The sequence below is a fragment of the Salpingoeca rosetta genome (genome assembly GCF_000188695.1).
Source record: "Salpingoeca rosetta unplaced genomic scaffold supercont1.6, whole genome shotgun sequence".
In the NCBI taxonomy this organism is placed as follows: Eukaryota; class Choanoflagellata; order Craspedida; family Salpingoecidae; genus Salpingoeca; species Salpingoeca rosetta.
In genome coordinates this window covers 871,245-891,341 of record NW_004754928.1, presented here as the reverse complement: position 1 = coordinate 891,341, position 20,097 = coordinate 871,245, and the positions used below count along the sequence as shown (strand labels likewise).

The 20,097-nt window shown below is 55.1% G+C and overlaps 6 protein-coding genes across 6 annotated transcripts in view; 3 read left to right on the top strand and 3 right to left on the bottom strand.

The window, feature by feature from the left end:
- Window positions 1–905, top strand: part of PTSG_02756 (uncharacterized protein) — a gene marked incomplete at its 5' end in the record, with an annotated part of 1,570 nt that extends 665 nt beyond the window's left edge. The window contains one exon of the mRNA XM_004996201.1: window positions 1–905. This exon is cut by the window's left edge and continues 565 nt beyond it. Within this exon, the coding sequence (XP_004996258.1) occupies window positions 1–685 (685 nt within the window). The 3' untranslated portion in view covers window positions 686–905.
- On the bottom strand, window positions 904–3,362 carry PTSG_02755 (phenazine biosynthesis protein PhzF family protein). Its single transcript, XM_004996200.1, has 8 exons — window positions 3,190–3,362; window positions 2,883–2,973; window positions 2,687–2,747; window positions 2,364–2,427; window positions 1,952–2,156; window positions 1,633–1,729; window positions 1,383–1,465; window positions 904–1,185 (listed from the first exon to the last, which is right to left on the bottom strand). Exons 1-8 carry the CDS (start codon window positions 3,300–3,302, stop codon window positions 1,072–1,074), a joined length of 828 nt encoding a protein of 275 aa, XP_004996257.1. The 5' UTR covers window positions 3,303–3,362; the 3' UTR covers window positions 904–1,071.
- An 18-nt stretch (window positions 3,363–3,380) lies between these two features.
- PTSG_02754 (uncharacterized protein) lies at window positions 3,381–5,222 on the top strand. Its single transcript, XM_004996199.1, has 6 exons — window positions 3,381–3,653; window positions 3,889–4,061; window positions 4,210–4,300; window positions 4,581–4,697; window positions 4,793–4,865; window positions 5,075–5,222. Exons 1-6 carry the CDS (start codon window positions 3,492–3,494, stop codon window positions 5,185–5,187), a joined length of 729 nt encoding a protein of 242 aa, XP_004996256.1. The 5' UTR covers window positions 3,381–3,491; the 3' UTR covers window positions 5,188–5,222.
- A 131-nt stretch (window positions 5,223–5,353) lies between these two features.
- Window positions 5,354–10,387, bottom strand: PTSG_02753 (uncharacterized protein; the record flags this gene model as incomplete). Its single annotated transcript, XM_004996198.1, has 13 exons — window positions 10,287–10,387; window positions 9,491–10,093; window positions 8,541–9,272; window positions 8,175–8,268; window positions 7,848–7,981; window positions 7,667–7,708; window positions 7,395–7,489; window positions 6,959–7,155; window positions 6,591–6,673; window positions 6,328–6,402; window positions 5,990–6,095; window positions 5,684–5,832; window positions 5,354–5,404 (listed from the first exon to the last, which is right to left on the bottom strand). Exons 2-13 carry the CDS (start codon window positions 9,701–9,703, stop codon window positions 5,354–5,356), a joined length of 1,971 nt encoding a protein of 656 aa, XP_004996255.1. The 5' UTR covers window positions 9,704–10,093; window positions 10,287–10,387.
- Window positions 10,388–10,409: 22 nt separating this feature from the next.
- Window positions 10,410–17,275, top strand: PTSG_02752 (uncharacterized protein). Its single transcript, XM_004996197.1, has 13 exons — window positions 10,410–10,637; window positions 10,993–11,154; window positions 11,470–11,570; window positions 11,877–11,924; window positions 12,127–12,214; window positions 12,401–12,506; window positions 12,727–12,812; window positions 12,978–13,054; window positions 13,443–13,665; window positions 14,001–15,342; window positions 15,574–16,231; window positions 16,609–16,717; window positions 16,897–17,275. Exons 1-13 carry the CDS (start codon window positions 10,581–10,583, stop codon window positions 17,014–17,016), a joined length of 3,177 nt encoding a protein of 1,058 aa, XP_004996254.1. The 5' UTR covers window positions 10,410–10,580; the 3' UTR covers window positions 17,017–17,275.
- A 241-nt stretch (window positions 17,276–17,516) lies between these two features.
- PTSG_02751 (uncharacterized protein) lies at window positions 17,517–20,072 on the bottom strand. The gene is made up of 6 exons (XM_004996196.1): window positions 19,289–20,072; window positions 18,999–19,039; window positions 18,610–18,796; window positions 18,380–18,415; window positions 18,087–18,165; window positions 17,517–17,888 (listed from the first exon to the last, which is right to left on the bottom strand). The coding sequence occupies exons 1-6, from the start codon at window positions 19,944–19,946 to the stop codon at window positions 17,843–17,845; spliced, it is 1,047 nt and encodes a 348-aa protein (XP_004996253.1). The 5' UTR covers window positions 19,947–20,072; the 3' UTR covers window positions 17,517–17,842.
- Between the last annotated feature and the right edge of the window lie 25 nt (window positions 20,073–20,097).

The window sequence follows — 20,097 nt, the reverse complement described above, 5'->3', positions numbered from 1 at the left end:
ATTGCCAAACCTGCCCGCAAGCAGGAACAAGTGGATCAGCGGCGTTGCCGCCGACAATGGGCGCATCTACGGTATCCCTTGGTTCTCCGCGAGCGTCCTCATCATCGACCCTCTTACCAACACCACGGATACCACGACCCTCACCAACATTGGCATTCGACAGTACAAGTGGTGCGGCGGCACGCTTGCACCAAACGGGCTAATCTACGCTGCGCCGCTGAACGAGGACGGCGTGCTCATCATCGATCCAGCGACCAACACCGCCGACACGACCACCATCGCCGGCTTTGGGAACAGCACCAAGTGGGAAGGTACCATCCTTGGCGGCAACGGGCTTCTCTACGGCATACCGCTGATGGCACCCAGCGTCCTCGTCATCGACCCCGACACCAACACGCACACCACCATTCCCGAGCACACCACTCCAGACGGCGTGGGCAAATGGGCGCTGGGTGTTCTTGCGCACAACGGTCGCATCTTCGGTATCCCCTTTGACACGTCGCGAGTGCTGACCTTTGACCCAGCGACCAACGTCGCAGACACCCTCTCCTTAGCACGTCCAGCGCCATCATCAGCAGCAGTGTTTGCATCCTTGTGGATTGGTGGCGTGGCTGCGCCCAGCAACCTCATCTACGCCATTCCCTACAATGCACACGCCGTGCTCATCATCAACCCAGGCTGCTAGGGCTGCTAGCATGGAAGTTTGCGCAGGTTATGCGTGTGTGTGTGTGTGTCTGTCTGTCTGTCTGTCTGTGTCGGTATGTAGGATGCGTTTGACCATAGGCTTGATAAGGTCGCGAGGGTGCGTGTGTGTATGTATGTGTGTGTGTCGATGTGTAATGTGTAATGCGCGACACAAAGGCTAGCTGTGTTATTGAACGTCTTAACAACAAATAAAAGCCGCCTCCAATGAACGCGTCGACAACGCATTGCAACACAACCGCACGTCAGCACCATCAATTGCCAGAAGGAGCAACCCCAATCACACCAACATGTGCCCGAATGTCACTTGACAGTCACCACAACCACCACAACCACCACCACCATCACAACAGAAGAGTCACGCATCACTCATTGCTCCTGTGGCAGCAGCTCGCCACGTGTGACCGTGACGGCGTTGCCCTTGATGAGAATCCTGCCGTTGTCCTTTACCGTCAGGTGGAGCGTTCCGTCACGCGCAGACGCCTGCACGCCAATATGTGAGTGAGTGAGTGTGTGTGTGTGTGTGTGCGTGTGTGTGTGTGTGTGTGTGTGTGTGTGTGTGTGTGTGTGTGTGTGTGTGCGTGTGTGTGTGTGTGTGTGCGTGTGTGTGAAGGCTGCTGCAGGAGCAAGACAATTCATCATCATGTGATGAGAAGTTTTCGCGCTGCGTTGCATCTCACCTGGCGAGCGACGAGGGAAGCCTTGCCAAGCTTGTCGGCCCAATATGGCCCAATGGCACTGTGAGCACTGCCCGTCACCGCGTCTGTCACACCAACGTGCAGATATGAGCAATTATGCAGTGAGAGTCAGGACGTTGCAAAGCACAAAGAATGTGAAACGACGATTAATGTAAACGCATCATAACAAGCACACACACACACACACATGCACGCACGCACGCACAAACACGTGTGTGTGTTGTCCACGCACCCTCGTCAATGCCAGCGGCTGGGGCGAAGACGCGAGATACGACGTCGTATTCGGAATCATCATCGTCACAACGGCTCGTGACAATCACGCAGCGGGTCTACACCAGTGCAAATGGATGAACAAGCACTACAAGTACGCACACAGGAGCAGCAGCCCATTCTTCATGCAACAGTACACGCACACATGGTCCCACGCACACACACACACACGCACGCACACACACACACACGCACACACACACACACACACACACACGCACGCACACACACACACACGCACACACACACACACACACACACACACACACACACACACACACCTTGATGGTCCTCATGAGGGTAAAGTCTGGAGCGAGGGCGGCGATGGCGGGCTGGCCACCTGCAATGGCCACAAAGTAGTCCATCCTGTTCTTGCCAACAAACGCCACGTCCTCCACCGTGAAGTTCAGGCTCTTCAGCAGCGCTGGTGGTGCCTCTGCATCCGCTGCCACGCGCTCTTGTGGAAAGTCCAGCTCAATCAGACCCCTACACACCAGTGCAGCAGCTGCTATCGTGAGTTGCACATGAGAGATATATGTGAAGTGTGGTGTGGTGGTGCGCGGTGTAGTGGCTGCGGTGTGCGTGAAGTGTGGACGCTGAGTTCAAGGTATACAGTGTGGTACAGGAGTGTGTGCAAATTGCTGTTGTAGCCTCAATCAACGGAAACGTTTCAGCTATGTTATGGGCACGTACCCTTCGGCACGGCGAGCTGCGAGAGGTCCGCTCTTGCTGGAGAAGGTCACGGAGTCGCCAGTCACTGCAATTCAAGACACGAGAAGTCGTGTGTACATGTGTGTGTGTGTGCAGTGGTGTGTGTGTGTGTGTGTGTGCAGTGGTGCGTGCATGTGTGTGTGCGTGTGTGTGTGTGTGCGCATGTGTGTGTGCATGTGTGTGTGTGCGCAGTGGTGCAAAGCACAGCATGGGTGAGGATGTGTGGTTGACGTCGGGCCAAGAAAAACGAGATACATTGGTGACACACAGCGCTTGTATAGAACGCACGCATGTGCGAGCCTCACCATGTCCTCTGGAGAAGAGCGTGTGTGCAGCTGCCAGAGTTGCATGGCCGCACAGATCCACCTGTAAAGCACGCAGAAGTCAATTGCTGCTTTGCCAGTGCACCAGTGCAGGCAGCAAAGAACACACGCACGGTGATCCACACAAAGAAAAAACACGAACAGATACACATATCCCCCCCCCCACACACACACGCACCTCGATGGCAGGGGTGAACCAGCGGATCGAGTATGTGTTGTCGCTTCCTGATTCCTTCCTCAAATATGCAGTCTCCGACAAGTTCATCTCCCTGCAGCATCAGCCACCAACAGACACCACCAACAGAAACAAAACATGAGGGCAGCGACAAGCGAAAGCGCCGACAACACGACAACGCACATTGTGCTCACGTTCATCTGTCACATCACTTCATCAACTGAGTCGAAGGCCACGGATCTCTGACCTCACTTCCCTCCTCCGCCACACACACACACACACTTCTTGCTTGCTAGATGCACCAGCTCACCTGGCAAACTTCTGCATAAAGTCGTCGGTGACATCGTTGGCGCCCTCCTGCTCGCCAAGCACCACCACGCAGGCCGGGTTGCCACTGAACCGTGCCTTGCTTGGCAAACGCATCCACCACCTCAAACGTCAGCGCAGTCATCACGGACCGTCACCTGATGCACAAAGTCCTGAAGATTGGTGAATGATTCCCATGAATTTTCCGACTGTTTGTGTTTGTCGCTGTTGCTGCTGCTGCTCTCTCAACCTCCCCTCCTCATCCTTCTTCTCTCGACATCCATCCATCCTGACTCTGCTTGGTCGATGCCTGTTGTGGTCGTGATGACGGCGATAGTGGCACGGGTGTGGACAAAGGTCTCTGCGATCTCCGCACTTGTGCCACGCGTGCGCAGCATGCACCGATGGGCAGTGCTGCCGCCAAAGCCCGTCCCTGAAGAAGCCCTGGACAACATCTGCACACCGCAAGTGAGGGTGGTCTCTTTGCTTGCGAGCTGGTGCTGGTCGTCGCTGAGGGCTTGTCGATCTAACCCTGCACCTACATGCAGATCATGAATACGTTTCCTCGTGCGCGTGTTCACACACACACACAAACTCACTCACACAATCACTCACATTCACACATTCACACACTCACATTCAAACACACACACTCACATTCACACACTCACACACACACGCAAACACTCTGTCACCTGTCTAGGCGCTGGATGCAATGGAGAAGCGGCTGGCGACATTGAAGCGGGTGGACCTGACGCCGCATTCAAAGCGGCACGCAGCAATCCTGTTGCCACTGTGCCTGAACAAGGAAGGGCAGCCTTGCGTGTTGTTTACACTGCGATCAGAGCACCTCAACAGACACGGCGGCCAAGTGAGGTGCGTGCAACTACATAGGGGAGGAGATAATAACATGTTCCCCTGCTGGTGAATCTTGGTTCCCAACAGCATGCATGGGCTGCGGCTCATTTCTTGCCAAACTGCGATTTCCTTTTGTCTGTTGATGCTCACATGGTCGTGATTGCAGCTTTCCGGGCGGTATGGTGGACGACGATGACGAGACGGTGGAGGCCGCAGCGGCGCGGGAGTGCCTTGAAGAGATTGGCATCGCCCCAAAGGTGTGTATGTGTGTGTGTGTGTTTGGTGTGTGTGTGTATGTGTGTGTGTGTGCTGTGTGCTGTGTGCTGTGTGCTGGGTTGTGCATGTGTGTGCTGAGTTTGTGCATGCGTGTGCTGGGTATGTACATGTGTGCTCTTGTTCCACTGTTGGCAGCTTCTGCGACAAGCGCGCACAGTTTGCGCATGCATGGATGCTTGCATGCTTGCACGAATGTCCACATACTCACAGCCAGTCACGGCACCACACACACACACACCACCACATATATGTGCTTGGTAGAGAATACTGGGCCGATGGCACGACGTGACTGCCAAAGACAAAACCTTGAGCGTGACGCCGGTGATTGGCTATCTCGGTACCGTTTACCCCGAAGACATAACGCCAAACTTGAACGAGGTCCGACAGCTTATGTGTACGTGTGTCTGTGTGTCTGCGTGTCTGTGTCCGTGTCCGTGTGCCGATTGCTGCTCACGGTTTTGCTTCTGCTGCAGGTTGCGGAGACGTTTATTGTCCCTTGCCGCGACTTGCTCAACCCCGACATGAGATCAACGTGGAAGGCGCCAGGTAGGAAACACATGTTTACGCATGTATGCACGTCTGTGTGTGTGTGTGTGTGTGTGTGTGTGTGTGTGTGTGTGTGTGTGTGTGTGTGTGTGTGTGTGTGTGTGTGTGAGGGCGTGGGTCTTGTTTTGCGTTGTGTTTTGCATGAGATGATTGGATTCTTCCGTCCATTCACTCACACGGAACACACGGAACACACGTACACACCGCAGGCTTGGGCAGTTTGCCGCAGTTTGACAGCGGGCCGCATTGCATCTGGGGGATGACGGCCTACGTGCTTGCAGGTGTATTCAACTCTATCATTCTTCCATACGGCAGCTACTAAGAAAGGATTCAGATGATGATGATGATGATGATGATGATGATGATGATGATGATGATGATGATGATGATGATGATGATGATGATGGTGATGATGATGATGATGATGATGACCTTGGCTAATCAAATAGGGAGCTTGTTCGGTTTGTTTTTCGTGTGCTGTTCTCGCATCAGATATTGTCTTTGCTTCGCTTCGTGTCTTTCTGGAAGCCCCGCATATCCTACACAGACAACGTGCACGCATGTGTGTGTGTGTGTGCGTGTGTGTGTGTCGTGTGTAAGGGGCTTCACCTGCAGTAAAGGGAAGTAGGTGCACAAGACGATGTGAGAATGGGTGAGAGAGGGGTGATGGGACACTGAGACAACAACCTCGCTTCCTTCCACACACACACACACACACACACACACACACACACACACACACACACACACACACACACACACACACACACACACACACACACACACACACAATAGTGACAGCACAGCAGTGCACTGACGTTGGTGCTGGGTGGTGCTGGATTGCGTGCTTCCGAGCGGAGCGCTGCTGCGCTGCGCGGAGGTGTGACGACGATGACGACGACGATGGGACTGAGGCGGAGCGGTGCGCTTGTGCTGCGCCGCTTTGCCTCCGAACAGCCAAGCAACCCTCTTTTGGAAACAACGCGCATCAACACATACCGACACACACACACACACACACACACACACACACACACAGAAACAAACAAACACGCGCGCACACACACAAACACACACACGCTCTCACAGAAACACATTCACACACAAAGACACGCTTGACATACGAGAGTAGCGCGGTGCTGTTGATCGTCGCGATCCAGCGCCTTGCAGCCGCATCACCTGCTCCCGCGCAGACTCGAGGCTCTTCACCAGTTGCTCCCGCTCCATGCACTGCACACATGCACACGTAACATAAGGGCAGGCGGGTGCGGATGTAAGCGACGATGTCCAGCATGTGTGACGATGGAAGGATCGGCGCGCATAACTGCACACCACGACCATCAACACCGCTAGGACCATCAACGCCGCCAAGAGCACCACCATCACTTCCATGAATTACAACAGCAGCAGCAACAACATCAGCAACAGCATCAGCAAACAGCAACAGGATCAGCAGCAGCACCTCTCGAGCGACGGTGTCCTGAAGAACAGCAATCTCCTCCTCCTTCCCCGACAATGCTTCCCTGAGCTGGCGTGCCTGGAACAACAAACATGACACAGGAGACGGTGAGACCATGCCATGCATGAGCGCTCAACGCTTCATCAATGGAGCATACACACTCAACACACTCACGGCATGTAGATGTGCATGCAGACAACACCACACACACACACACACACGGATGCATGTCCACACCACACGATGCATCGACATCCGAGCCCTACCTCTGTTGGGTCGTGTGCGTTCTGCAGAGCAAGCTGGAGCCGCTGGTCCAATTCCTCATTTGCGCGCTTCTTCTCCGCCAATTCTGAAACACCAGTCGAGGGCAAACGCACAGCAATACGAGGTGTACGTCACAAAAAAGAAACAAAAAGGATAAGGCAGAAGGACGTGGCAGAAGGCAGGCGACACACACACACACACACACACACACACACACACACACACACACACACACACACACACACACAAGCACACACACACACACAAGCACACACACAGATGCAAACATACACGCACACACACAAACACACGAACATACACGGCACTCTCACACATACACACACGGACAGAGCTGTGAGCAAGTACACACGTTGTTGCAACTTGAGGACTTGCTCCGAGGAGGTGACAGACGTGTGTTGAAGCTGTTGTTCAAGCTCAGTGATGGTTGCCATCAGCTTGGCATTCTCCTCGCGTGCCACCTCAGCCTGCTTCGACAGGTTTGCACTGCGGTGCGACGCAAGTTGCAACTCCTTCTCAAAGCGCTCCTTATCGCCCTGTAACTGCTGCCTGCGCATGCACATGGGCGATAGGCGTACATGCAGTGTGTGTGTATATGCGTGCGTGAGTGCAGTCACACCATGCATGTGTTTGTATTTGTGTGTGTGTGTGCGTGCGTGTGCATGCGTGCATGCGTGTATGTGTGTGCGAGCAGTGAACCGCAACAGCAACACAAGTTCGTCCATGACAACAACGTCGCCACAACAGAACTTGCAGGCATCACCCCACACAACAAGTCCGTTGCGTACTTGAGTTGCGCAATAACCGTCGTCAGCTGCGCGTGTGTGTCCTGCTGCTGCTGTGTCACTTTGTGTTCCATTGTCTCGCATATTGAGTTCAGTTCCTGAACCAAGCAAGGCCACAGTGAACGTCAACCAAAGTAAAAGCAAACATTTGGTGCACGTTGTACAGTGATGTGTGCTTGACGCAACTTCTCGTTTCCCACACTACAGCACATGCTCCGCTTCTCTCTCTCCCTCTGTATCTGCCTACGCTTGGAGTCTGCGCGTATTCGCCTCACCTGTAGCTTGTGCTTCAGTGCCTCGTTCTCCTTGGACAACGCCTGCCGTTGATCACCATACACACAACAGTACCATCAGACACATTCAACCACAAGTAGACGCACGCATGCATCCACGCACACACACACATACACATACACACACATACACACACATACACACACATACACACACACACACCTCTTTCGCTGATCGCATGTTGTTTAGTTCTGACACCGTGTCAGAAAGTCGCTGCTCCACCTCCGCCTTGGATTGCGCAATGAGCTCGTGACTGGACGCTTTGTCCACAACGCTTGCCCGCACACGCGCCAGCTCTGTTCACAAGCGCAAGGCACAGTGGGGTATGGGGAGACCGTGAATATGAGCACTCATCGGCAAGGACACGCAAGAACAAAAATGAGCATGCAAGCTGTGTGTTTCACGCTCTAATATACCACGTCACACGCGAAAGAACCAAACATGTATCTATGCACGCACACGCACACACACACACAACAAGTCCCAGACCTTGGGTGAGCTTGTCTTTGTCGTGCTGCAGTTTGGTGATGGCTGCTTCGGCCTTTTCCAGCGATTGCGACGCCCACGCACACGCGGAAGCGAGCTGCCAAGCCACACAACGATGGAACCATGCAGGCATAACAGATGGGTGCAACATGGAAGTGAGCTGCTTAACAAGCAGCGTATTCTCGACAAGGAATCGCAACAACGATAACCCCACCATATCCACACACACACACACACACATGCAACCCTCAGAACAAATATGCAAACAGACAGACGCACACACGCGCGCGCGCCCGCACACACACACACACACATACAAACACACACACACACACACACACACACACACACACACACAGCGGTACGTACCCGCGACTGCTGGGCGGTTTCGACCTGCTTGCTACGTTCAGCTTCATGCAGCTTGGCCGTGCACTCTTTGCATTCCCTCTTCACAGCAGCGAGCTCTGCCTGTGCGGCCGTCAGCTTTGCCTGCAGGCTCCCCATTTCCTCCTTATTGCCCGTGTGTGCGCGAACACTCTCGTCCTCCAGCGCCCGTATTCTCGCCTGCGCAGCCGCAAGTGCCGCTGTCTTCTGCTCCAGCTCCGCCCGCACGGCCTGCGCGTCCTTGTGCGCAGCCTCGGTCTGCGCAAGATCTGCCTTGAGCCGCTCCACCTCCTCCCTGCTCCGCGTGTATGATGCCTGCAGGGAAGACAGCGACGCCACGCGCTCGCTCGCCTGCTTGTTCATGTCCTCCAGCTGCTGTTTGTCGCGCTCCAGCCGCGCACACCGTGCCGCCACAGCCTGCACGTGCTGGGCAATATCGCTGCCAGCCGCGCTCGCCACGGCCTGCATCTGCGGTACGGCCGTCTCCCGCAGCGCCGTGAGCTGCTTGCGGAGACTCTGGAACAGCACGGGCATGCGATCGCGCACGTCTGCAAGCGCACGCTGCTGGGTTTGCAGCTTTTCCTCGGCGCGCCCCAGCTCCACGCGCGCCACCTCCTCATCGGCCTCCAGCTGTCGTATCCGCTCCCGCATGGCGTTGGCCTGCGCAGCGTCGTCCTTGAAGCGCCGCAGCTGCCCTTCAAGAAACTCCTTCTCCTCCTGCATGACACACATACACACGTACATATACACACACCATGTGGAGGCAAATCACAGTGGTTCGCGTTGTGTAAGTGTGGTGGATGGCGGATGTTGTGCGATGCATTTGAAGCTTCAGTCGCTCTGGTGGCACGACGCCGGTCACAAGACGCCAAGCACAACACTGGACATGCAAAGGAAGGGGCAAGTGTACACAAGAGGGGCGCTCGCTCTCTCACCTGCAGCGCCTTGACTTGGCGATGGATGAGGTAGCTGATGCCACAGAACTTGCAGATGGTCTCATCCTCGGCCATCTGCTGTAGCTCTGCCGGCAGCGGGTGCTTGGACACATCCCGCGCCTGCATGGCAAGCGGGGTCGTTTCCGTGGACATTGCAGGGGCAGTTTCACGCCTCGAACGCGGAACCTGGCCCCCAGACATGGTTATGGACATGTGCTGTCAATCCGCCTCCCAAAACCCACAAGTGCGGTCACCACGCACACGCACAGGGACACGAAGAGTTGACGTGACAAGCGGGCCGGTGATGGTGGATGCTGCACGAGCTGGATTCCCTTTCCGTGCCGTTGGTGGGTGGACTTTGCGTGTCTGCTGCTGTGTTGCTGATGACTGGTCGCGTGGGTTGCTTACGAACAAGCTGTGCTGAAGGTTCAGGTCGGCTGGTGTGCGCACTTGTCACCGATTCCCGAACCTAGCACAATTGATGGAACTAGCGATAGCTGGTGGATCACGGTGACCTTACACGACGTGTGCGTATGTTGGTGCGAGGCGGGTAGGTTGATACACTCGCCGCATGTAGCCTTGCACTGAATGCGTGTGCGTGTGCTGTGGATGCGTGAATTGTAATTTTCCAACAAGGTGGCGAAGCGGAGAAGCAAGGGGGAGAAGTGAGAAGCGAGAACAAGAAAAAGGAAACGCAAAGGGAGAGTTGCAATGTCACATGCAAGCGAACAAGTTAGTTGACGCGTGTGCGGGCAAACGACAGGAGTGAGCGAGAGGATGAAGGCGTTTGACCTACTTGACTTGAGACCACACACACAGCGCTGTCCTTTGCTCTCCTTTGCGCAAGCGCCCGCTGTTGTGCTGGTTGAAGTTCTCGGAATCGGAGTCGTTAGCGACCTCCCTTTGTTTATATCTTCAACGACTTTTCCGTATCCGCCTTCCAAATTTCGCTGCAGCGGATTGGTGCTTGGCTTGTTGTTGTTTGTTGTGTGTGGGTGGCACGCCAAACCAGCCAGAAGCAGAAGAAGGCAACGACCAACCACGGCCGTCCCGGCACAAGGACACAACAGGAGGGGGAACAGAACGAACGATGCTGAGGAGGAAAGATGCAGCCGCAGCCAAGGCCAGCTCAATACAAGTCCCGGAGGTGAGCATGTGCGGCTCTGTGTGTGTGTGTGTGCATGTGTTGTGTGTTGTGTGTGTGTGAGTGGGTGTGCATGTGTGTGGGTGTGCATGTGTGTGGGTGTGCATGTGTGTGGGTGGGTGTGAGGAACTCTTATTGTGTGCTTCATGTGTCTGGGTGTTGTGCTCCTTCTCTTCTCCAAACCTCACGTCCTCCTCCCGCGTTTCCCTTCATGACATCACTAACGCCTCGCGCATGTGCTCGTGTGAACGCTGCGTGCTTGTGTGTGTGTGTGTGTCTGTGTGTCTGTGCGCGTGTGTGTCTGTCTGTGTGTGTGTGTGTGTGTCTGTGTGTGTGTCAATTGCCATGCTCAATACAGCCAAGCGGGCTGGCAAACCTGGGCAACACATGCTTCCTCAACACGGTGTTGCAAGGGCTGGCGAGTTTGCGTGACACAACCGAGCCCCTCGACAAGCTCCTCGCCACCGACAGGGCCATTCGCGTCATTGTCCCAACCTCGCGCGCCGTGTACAAGTCCAAGGTGATTGATTCTACAAGTTGTCGATGAACGTGATGTCGATGCTCCTGCTGCGTTGTGCAGACAACCACATGCTTCGTGGTATCGTACCTTGCCACCCCGAGTCATCTTCATCGCACAGTTGCATTATTGCACGGTCTTGTGCGGCTGCCTTGCTTTTGTTGTGGTTGTGGCAATCGTGTGCCTTTATTAACAATACGTCATTGTCTGTGTGTGTGTGTGTGTCTGTGTGTGTGTCTGTCTGTCTGTGTGTGTGTGTGTGTGTGTGCGTGTGTGTGTGTGTGTGTGCTTGCGCTCATCCTGGATCATGTGGCGCAGGAGGTGGCAATGAAGGCAATAGAGGTCATTGTGCAGAATGACTCGCCATCCCCCATCTCACACGCGCTGTTGCACGTCCTTCGCGACCTGCAATCACCAAAGTAAGCGCGCCGGTTGCGTCGCAATGGTGGTGGTGGTGGTGGTGGTGGTGGTGGTGTGTTGATAGCGAGTGAGAGAGTGTGTGTGTGTGAGAGAGAGAGTGTGTGTGTGGGTGTGGGTGTGGGTGTGTGTGTGTGTGTGTGTGTGTGTGTGTGTGTGTGCGGGGCAGCAGGTGACACACGCTTGCGCAGAAGCGTCATCAACGTACTTGCACACCGTATCCCACCCGTATGCAACTCACCACAAACTTGCTGTCGTACCTCCCATGGTCGACCTTCGTTCCCCCCACCCCCAATTTCCTGTTCCAGACCCATCATTGTGCAGCCACGTGGTCTCTTCAACTCCATCTCCCAGAAGTAATCACCACTCAGCTCTGCACCCCATGGCTGCTTCATCTGTATCATCATCATCACGCATCACATCACATCACCTGACCCAAGCCGCTCACGTGTCTGTCACACACACACACACACACACACACACACACGCACACGCACACATACACACATCCCTCGGCTGCTGCTCACCTCCGTCCACACGCCGGCATCGTGGTTCCAGGGCGCCACAATTCCGCGGGTACCGGCAGCAGGACGCGCAGGAACTGCTGCGTGTTCTTCTCGACTGTGTTGAGCAGGAGGAGCTGCAGGTACGGACTCGGCGTCATGCTGCGATTTGGCTGCTGTCGCTGTCGCTGTACACGCAGTTGTTGTATCATCCTTTGTACCACTGTCGAGCTTCTCTCGTACAGAACGAACACACACACCCACTCACTCACACACTCACTCACTCACTCACACATACACACTGCATACGACCGTTTACGCGTGATCAGCGGGTGCAGCGCGCGATTTTCGAGCGGTTTGAGGTTGAGCACGACGACAAGGACTTCCCCGATGTCCTCAAAGACGTCGACCCGGCGCTTGCAGAACGCCTCAGAGGTGCGGTGCTCTGTGTGTGTGTGTGTGTGTGTGTGTGTGTGTGTGTCTGTCTGTGTCTGTGTGTGTGTGTGTGTGTGTATGCCTGCGTGTCCGTCTGTCCGTCCGTCTGTCTTGTCTGTCTGTCTGTGTGCGTGTGGGAATTGATTTGTGGTGTTGTTCCACATTTTTCTTCTTACATACGCGTACCGTGCCCGGTTTTGTCGTCACAATGCGAGTGCAGTGTATTCTCGCAGCGCCGAGACATTTGTGCAGCGCATGTTTGGCGGCCGCTTTGGCAGCACAATCGTCTGCCAGCACTGCAAGACGGTATGCACCCATGATTCCTGGTCGAAGGTGTATCTGTTTGTGGTGGTGGTGGTGGTGGTGTGATTCTGTGGCAACTGCCCAAATGGGGCGTTTGCGAATGTGCTTGCATACCTGTGTCTCTCAACTCAAACATCACCACCACCATCACCACCACTACCACCGCAGGTGTCGCGAACAAGCGAGCCGTTCTTGGACGTCGCACTCTCCATCACGGACACAACGCGGGCCCCGTCCACCCTCTCGTGAGCGCCTGTGGACCAAACAATGTCACCTTGTGCTTTGCAGTGCATCATCACCACCATTACCACCACCATCATCATCATCATCACCACCACCACCACCATCATCATCATCATCACCATCATCATCATCATCATCATCATCATCATCATCATCATCATCATCATCATCATCATCATCATCATCATCATCATCATCATCATCATCATCATCATCATCATCATCATCACCACCACCACCACCACTACCACCATAGCCACTCATGCAGTTCATGCCAAGTCACCCCCGCGTTTCACCGCCACCCCTTCCCTTGCTTCTTCTCACGCCCCAGTACATCTTGCACTCGCTTGCTTTCTGCTGCGGTGCATATTCGTTCACGTTGTGCATCAGGCTTCCACGCACGTCCCGCCGTGGCCGCTCACCGACAGGTGTGGCCATTAACAAAGGCCTCACCACCCTGCCCAGGAGCGACAGCAGCAGCTGCGGTGGTGCTGGTGTTGATGGTGATGGGTGTGCGATACCAACCACGGGGCCAGACGGCAAGCCGTTGACGAAGAAGCAGCGCAAAAAGCTTGAGCGAGAGGCAAAGAAGCGACAGAAGCAGTTGCGGAAGGTGAGTGCCGTGATAATTCTGTGTCCGTGGCGCGGTGTACAGTGATGTACAGTGGTGTGGTGCTGTGGTACAATTCACACACGCACTCACTTACTCACTCACACACACACACACACACGCTCTCTCTCTCTCTCTCTCTCTCTCTCTCTCTCTCTCTCTCTCTCTCTCTCTCTCTCTCTCTCTCTGTCTCTCTCTCTCTCTCTCTGTCTCTCTCTCGCTCGCTCTCTCTATCTATCACACACACACGCACGCACGCACTCTTTCACTCTCTCTCTCTCTCTCTCTCTCTCTCTCTCTCTCTCCCACATTTACACACATTTCCCCACCATTCACAGCAAGGGCGCGGGAAGAAAGGAAAGCGCAACAAGCATCAGGTTCCACCGGGGACAAAAGAAGCAGCAGCAGCAGCAGCAAACGCGACAGACAAGCAGCGTGACAGCAACAGCGATGGTGATGGTGATGGTGATGGTGATGACAAGAAGAAGGTTGCAAACGACGACACAAAGGCGTGCACTCAAGAAGGTGGTGATGATGATGGCTGTGCCACTAATGGTGATGATACGACCAGGGATGACGCTGCGACCATGACAGATGATGACGGGGAGGTGTCTGGAAGGACGTCTCAACTGTCACAACAGCTGCAAGACGCGCTCACTCTTGACAGCCACAGTGGTGGCAATGGTGCTGACGGTGATGGTGATGACGCCGCGTCAAGGACAACAGCGACGTGTGAGGACGATCGGGGGAAGGAGGTGGAGGTGGATGCGGTGTGGGAGACTGGACTCGTCGGCGGACACACACAGGCGCCAATGCAAGCAGCGGGCATTTTGAGCCCGAATTCAAATCGCGCGGCACGCTCGCCACGGCGGCCGCGAAGCATGCTGCAGAGCATTGGGGAGGAGAATGTGGGCGAAGAGGACGGTGGTGGCTCTGAGCAGCACGCGGTGGATATGAATGGACACCACCCGAACGGCAGTGATGTGTTGGATGGCAAGCAAGCCCTGGCAGGCATGATGCGAGGTGATGGGAAAGGTGTCAGGGCACGCGATACAGACACAGGCACCACGTCCCCAGCCGTGTGCATCATCGATGTGGATGAGATGTTGGAGGAAAGCTGCCCACCAACGCAACCATCCTCGAGGCAGCCACCTGATGCCACTGCCGCATCAAATGCATCCGCCACCACAGCAGGACACGGGACGGTGACCAGCTTCAGTGTGCAGCCCAACGCCGCCGCAACAACGACAACAACAACAACAACAACAACAACAACAACAACAGCACCAGCAGTGAAGACGACAGCCCACACCGCAGGACGGTCAGCAACTGCGGCCCCAATGCCCTCCACCGCCACAACAGCGCCATCACCGGCACCGCTGTCCTCCGCACCCATGTCCACTTCGTCCCTTCCCACACTCAACGGACACCACCACCAGCACCACCACCAGCACAGCCAGTACCACGCCATTCGCGGCCATAGCATGCGTGCAGGCAGCCGCACACACTCGCGCACGGCAAGCCTCCTCTCTGACGTGTCCATTGAAGACCTACATGCGGTCCCGGACGTAAAAGTGCCCCTGGAAGACCGGACCGTTGCTCCAATGTACGAGCCCGCGCCGGGGGAGAGCTCTGTCCAGGCGTTTCTCGCCGCATTCTGCAAAGAAGAGCGACTTGCAGGTACGGAACACAACATGCACTGCTGGTGTTTGCTGTGTGTCCGTGTGTGTGTGTGTGTGTGTGTGTGTGTGTGTGTGTGTGTGTGTGTGTGTGTGTGTGTGTGTGTGTGTGTGTGTGTGTGTGTGTTCTTCCTGCGTGTGTGCGTGCTTGCAGTTTGCATCTCGGAATCCACCTGCTCACACGTTCACCCCTCCTCCCATCTTCGTCCTCCCCCCCCCCTCCTTTCCACAGGCCACAACCGGTTTGCGTGCGAGGAATGTGCGCGGCGAGAAAAGGAGGAAGAAGATCAAAGACAGAAGGAGGAACAGCGAGCAGCGGAGACGCAAGCAACTGGGAGGGCGCACAATGCTGGTGCGACGACGACGACGACAACAACAGAGGACGAGGCAACAAACCACCATCACCATCACAGCAACAGTAGCAGTCCGAGCGTTGGCAGTGGTGGCAGTCGCACGGATGCTGACGCGAGCGACAGCAAGACAGGCAACAACAACAGTGGCGGTGGTGATGGTACTGACGACGCCAATGCTTCGACAGCCACGACCAATGTTTCGACAGCCACGATCAATGGGCACACTGATCGTAACCAACAGCACAACGCCAACAACAACAACAACAGCAGCAGCAGCAGCACCACCACCACCACCACCACCACCACCACCACTGCCACTGCCACGAAGGCCAACACCACCACCACCACCAACACTTCAGGGTCGCGAGCGCATCGCACGTTACAGGAGGCGACGAAGCGGTACCTGATTGAGAAACCGCCCGAGGTGCTGACGATCCAGCTCAAGCGGTTTGAGAGCGCCGGTCGCCGTTTGCAGAAGACGGACAAGTTTGTCTCGTTTCCACTCGTCCTCGACCTCGCCCCCTTCTGCACCTCAAAGTCAGTGCCGTGTGGCATTGGTGTGACGTGCTGTCGTGTGGCATTGGCGTGGCCTTGCGATGGTCTTGTGGCAGTCTTGGTGTGGGCTTGTTGTCGGTGCCTTCGATGCAGCTGTGACGGTGAACCGTGAACGTGCAACACAACTCGCCGCTGCTCGCAATCATCCATGAGCCCTTCCTCCACCACCACCACCACCTCCTCCTCCTCCTCCTCCTCATCATCATCATCATCATCCTCCTCCTCCACCACCACCTCCTTCTCCTCCTCCTCCTCATCATCATCATCATCATCATCATCATCATCATCATCATATCATCATCACCTCCACCACCACCATCAATCCTCCTGTGCGTACATGTATATGTGTGTATGTGCAGCTGTGCGGTGACTGTTTATTCGGACGGTGCCGGGATCCGTTATGAGCTCATGACCGTCGTCGTGCACCAGGGCGGCATGCGTGGCGGCCACTACATCGCATACGTCAAGGTGCGCAGCGAACGAACCGCCTGATGTGTGTGTATGTATTATGTGTGTGTGTGTGTGTGTGTCTGCAGAGTGTGTTTGGCTTGTGGTTGCGGCTCCCTCAGCAAGAGAAGTGCATGTTTGTTGTTGTCTCGCATGCTCACAACAACCGCCTGCCTGTTCTTCCTCTACATGATACGCAGCGAGGTGGTGTTGACAACCACCGCTGGTTTGTGTGTTCGGACCGCAGTGTTCGTGCGGTTTCGTCAAAGGAGGTGTTCTCTGCACAGGCGTATCTCCTCTTCTACCAGCGCCTCTACTGATGGCACACACACCCACACACACACTTACATGTGCACACATGTGCACACGTAACGTTTAATTGACTTATTTGCTAGCTGTTGACTCTTCGGAACCCTGTCCTTCTTTCTGCCCACACCGGTTCATTTTCGCGTCAGCATGACAGTATGTTGTGCTGTGACACCGTGGCTTCGCTCTCACTCCATCAACACTCGCTCGCTCACTCACCCGTGTCACATGTGGCCAAAAGTAAAAAGGGGTGATATGACGATGCTTGGTTGCAGTCAATCTATTGTGAATCAGTCACGAAACGGAAGAAGAGGAAGCAGCAGGCAGGCAAGATGAAGATCAGGCGACATGCATACATGCACACATGTACACGTGCACACATGTACACGTGCACACATATACACGCCTTCTCAACGGGCATACAGCGGTGCAGGAAGCAAGGTGCAAATGCACGCGAGCGGAAGGACGGTAGAAGTAAGCAACAGCAGATCACGTCACGTGCACGGGCGGTGTTGGAATTGGGGAACACGTGACAAACGGCGTGCACCCGGGGGGGGGGGGGGGGAGATAGGCAGAAATTCGCGCAATGTACAAACGTGCGCACGAACGGAAGGGAGGTGGGCTCAGGACGGGCGATACAAACGCGCGCGCACACACACACACACACACACACAAGCACACACACACACGCACACGCACACACGCACACACATACCACATACAATACACACAACAAGCATAACAAGCACAGACAGCACAGAGAAGGCAATCAGACAGCACGCAGAAATGCGAACAAGATGTTTTCATGGATGGATGGATGGATGGGTATGGCGGACATCATCACTTGTCGTCGAGGCTCTGGTATTCACTCTCGCCGCGGCAGGCGCTGATGGATTGTTGGCAAATATGTGGAGGTGTAGAGATGACGCGGTGAGTAAGACATTGGAACGTCCGATGATGGAGGTGGGGATGCAAAGACAAAGGATACACGCAACGCACACACCGCAGTGCACAACACAAGGCACGGCGCAGCGCACGATGCACAACAGTATGGCTTTGCCTGCAGGCAACGGCAGCGACTGACGTGATTGAGAAGAGGACGATGCCAAGAAAGGCAATGCCTGTGAGGATGCCGCCCACAATCAGCCCGATCCTCTTCACCTCTGCGCAACATGGAAAGTGCGGTGGGTGGTTGACCGTGATGAATGTCACGCGTGAGTAATGACAGGTGGGGGATGAGGTGGTGGATGAAATAAGGTGAGGGGTATGCGCGCATCGGGTTGTGCTGTGGTTTGGGAGATATCGTAGACTATGGGTGTTCCAGAAGGATGAAACCAAACAAGGCAGCACATCAAACGAGTGGAAGGCTGGACGCACCCTTGTCGTCGCGCGGGCAGTAGGAGTTGCTGTTGGCTGTTGGAGACGGAGCAGGCAGCGACAATGATGAGCAAACGGCAGTGCATGCACGAATGGTCTCGATTGCAGACGAATAGTGAATGATGCACACACACACACACACACAAAATACACATGCAATCGACACATGAACACACACTTGCGCACACATACGCACACGCACACGCACACGCACACGCACACACACGTACTCTTTGAAAAGCTGTTCTGGCCCTTGGGAACAAACGGCTGCACGTGGACATTGTAAACGGTGAACGTGGCGTTGGCGCCCGCGGGGTGGGTGACGTTGGTGTTGTAGGTGAAGTTGTACTTGCACCGGTACGACACGGAGTTGTCCATGGCCATGTCGTACTTGTCAAATTCAAGAAAGTGGGCAGTCTGCACGGTTGTGTGTGTGTGCGTGTGTGCGTGTGTGTGTGTGTGTGTGTGTGATTGCGGGTGAGCGGAAGGGATTGTGAGGGCAACAGATGCGAGGGATGGAGGGGCAAAGTGAACATGGGCACAGAGAGACATTGGCGCTGCACAAGCATCGCCGACAACGAGACTGGCAGCAACGACAAGCTTCACGATGAACACGCACCTGTGTCTTGTTGTCCTTGCCCACGAGCGTCACATCAATGCCTGCAATGCGGCATGCGATACGATGACCAGTGGTGAGTCACATCGTGCAATGATGGACAAGCGGCTGAACGTGGTATGTTTGATGGATGAAAAAAGGAGACGGAACAACACAGCACAGCACCAAATAACAGGCACACACACATGCACAACAAGTGCAAACAAGCACACACACACACGCAAACACACACACGCACACACCCTACACACACACACACACCCTACACACAAACACGCGCAGTGACAACGCACGGCTGAGTGCAGACGACTGGTCGCCGTGACGGTACGTGGTCTGGCTGGGGCCTGCGTAGGTTGCATTTTGCAGGAGAGTGTAGCGCACGGTGAGGCTGACGTCGTCAGCGTGGTATGTGGTTTCGACGGACGCCGACAGCGAGTAGTTGCCATCGGGGAGCTTGCTGTACTGGAAGCAGTCGCCGTTGACGTTTGAATCAGGGATGCCCGTCGCGTTGATGGTAATGTCGTTGAAGGTCATAAAGACCTTGTCGTAGTCGAAGAGGAGGCAGATGCCCGTGGCGTTCTTCACCTCGAGCTCGTGGTTGAATCGGCGAGCCGGTGCAGGCGCTGCGGTCGTGGTGGTAGTGGTGGTTGTAGTCCCGTTGGGAGCCGTGGTTGGCATCATTGTTGTCGTCACATTTGCGGTTGTCGTCACGTTGGCCGTTGTCGTCACGTTGGGGCCCGCTGTGGTGCTATGCGTTTGCGTCGTTGTGGTGGTGGTGGTCGATGAGATGTTCGCCGTTGTGGTTGTTGTTGGTGTTGTTGAGTTGGGTGTTGTTGATCCATTCGTGGCAAATTGACCATCATCAGCCAGCTGCGACATGGCAGGAGCAGCGGTGCAGATCAAAGCGGTGTACACCACCGCTATCGCGGCAACCAGCATCAAGGAGCGCATCTCGTCTGTGTGCTGTCTTTGGTTGTTGGTTTGTCTTGTTGGGGGTCAGGGCCTCTTTGGTTTGTTTTGCTGTAGTCGGCTTTGCTTTGTCTGATTTGCTTGGTCTGCTGTGCTTTGTCTGCTGTGCTTTGTCTGCTGTGCTTGTGTTTGT

Coding starts and splice junctions, on each gene's coding strand:
- PTSG_02755 (XM_004996200.1), bottom strand. CDS start 3,302: ATGCGTTTGCCAAGCAAGGCACGGTTCAGTGGCAACCCGGCCTGCGTG. Junction 1,730..1,951: donor CCCTCATGAGGACCATCAAG/GTGTGTGTGTGT, acceptor GCACTGGTGTAG/ACCCGCTGCGTGATTGTCAC. Junction 1,466..1,632: donor AGCCGCTGGCATTGACGAGG/GTGCGTGGACAA, acceptor TTGGTGTGACAG/ACGCGGTGACGGGCAGTGCT.
- PTSG_02754 (XM_004996199.1), top strand. CDS start 3,492: ATGCCTGTTGTGGTCGTGATGACGGCGATAGTGGCACGGGTGTGGACA. Junction 4,062..4,209: donor AGACACGGCGGCCAAGTGAG/GTGCGTGCAACT, acceptor TCGTGATTGCAG/CTTTCCGGGCGGTATGGTGG. Junction 4,698..4,792: donor TAACGCCAAACTTGAACGAG/GTCCGACAGCTT, acceptor CTTCTGCTGCAG/GTTGCGGAGACGTTTATTGT.
- PTSG_02752 (XM_004996197.1), top strand. CDS start 10,581: ATGCTGAGGAGGAAAGATGCAGCCGCAGCCAAGGCCAGCTCAATACAA. Junction 12,215..12,400: donor TTGAGCAGGAGGAGCTGCAG/GTACGGACTCGG, acceptor ACGCGTGATCAG/CGGGTGCAGCGCGCGATTTT. Junction 15,343..15,573: donor CAAAGAAGAGCGACTTGCAG/GTACGGAACACA, acceptor TCCTTTCCACAG/GCCACAACCGGTTTGCGTGC.
- PTSG_02751 (XM_004996196.1), bottom strand. CDS start 19,946: ATGCGCTCCTTGATGCTGGTTGCCGCGATAGCGGTGGTGTACACCGCT. Junction 18,797..18,998: donor GCAAGGACAACAAGACACAG/GTGCGTGTTCAT, acceptor ACAACCGTGCAG/ACTGCCCACTTTCTTGAATT. Junction 18,166..18,379: donor CTGCCCGCGCGACGACAAGG/GTGCGTCCAGCC, acceptor CATGTTGCGCAG/AGGTGAAGAGGATCGGGCTG.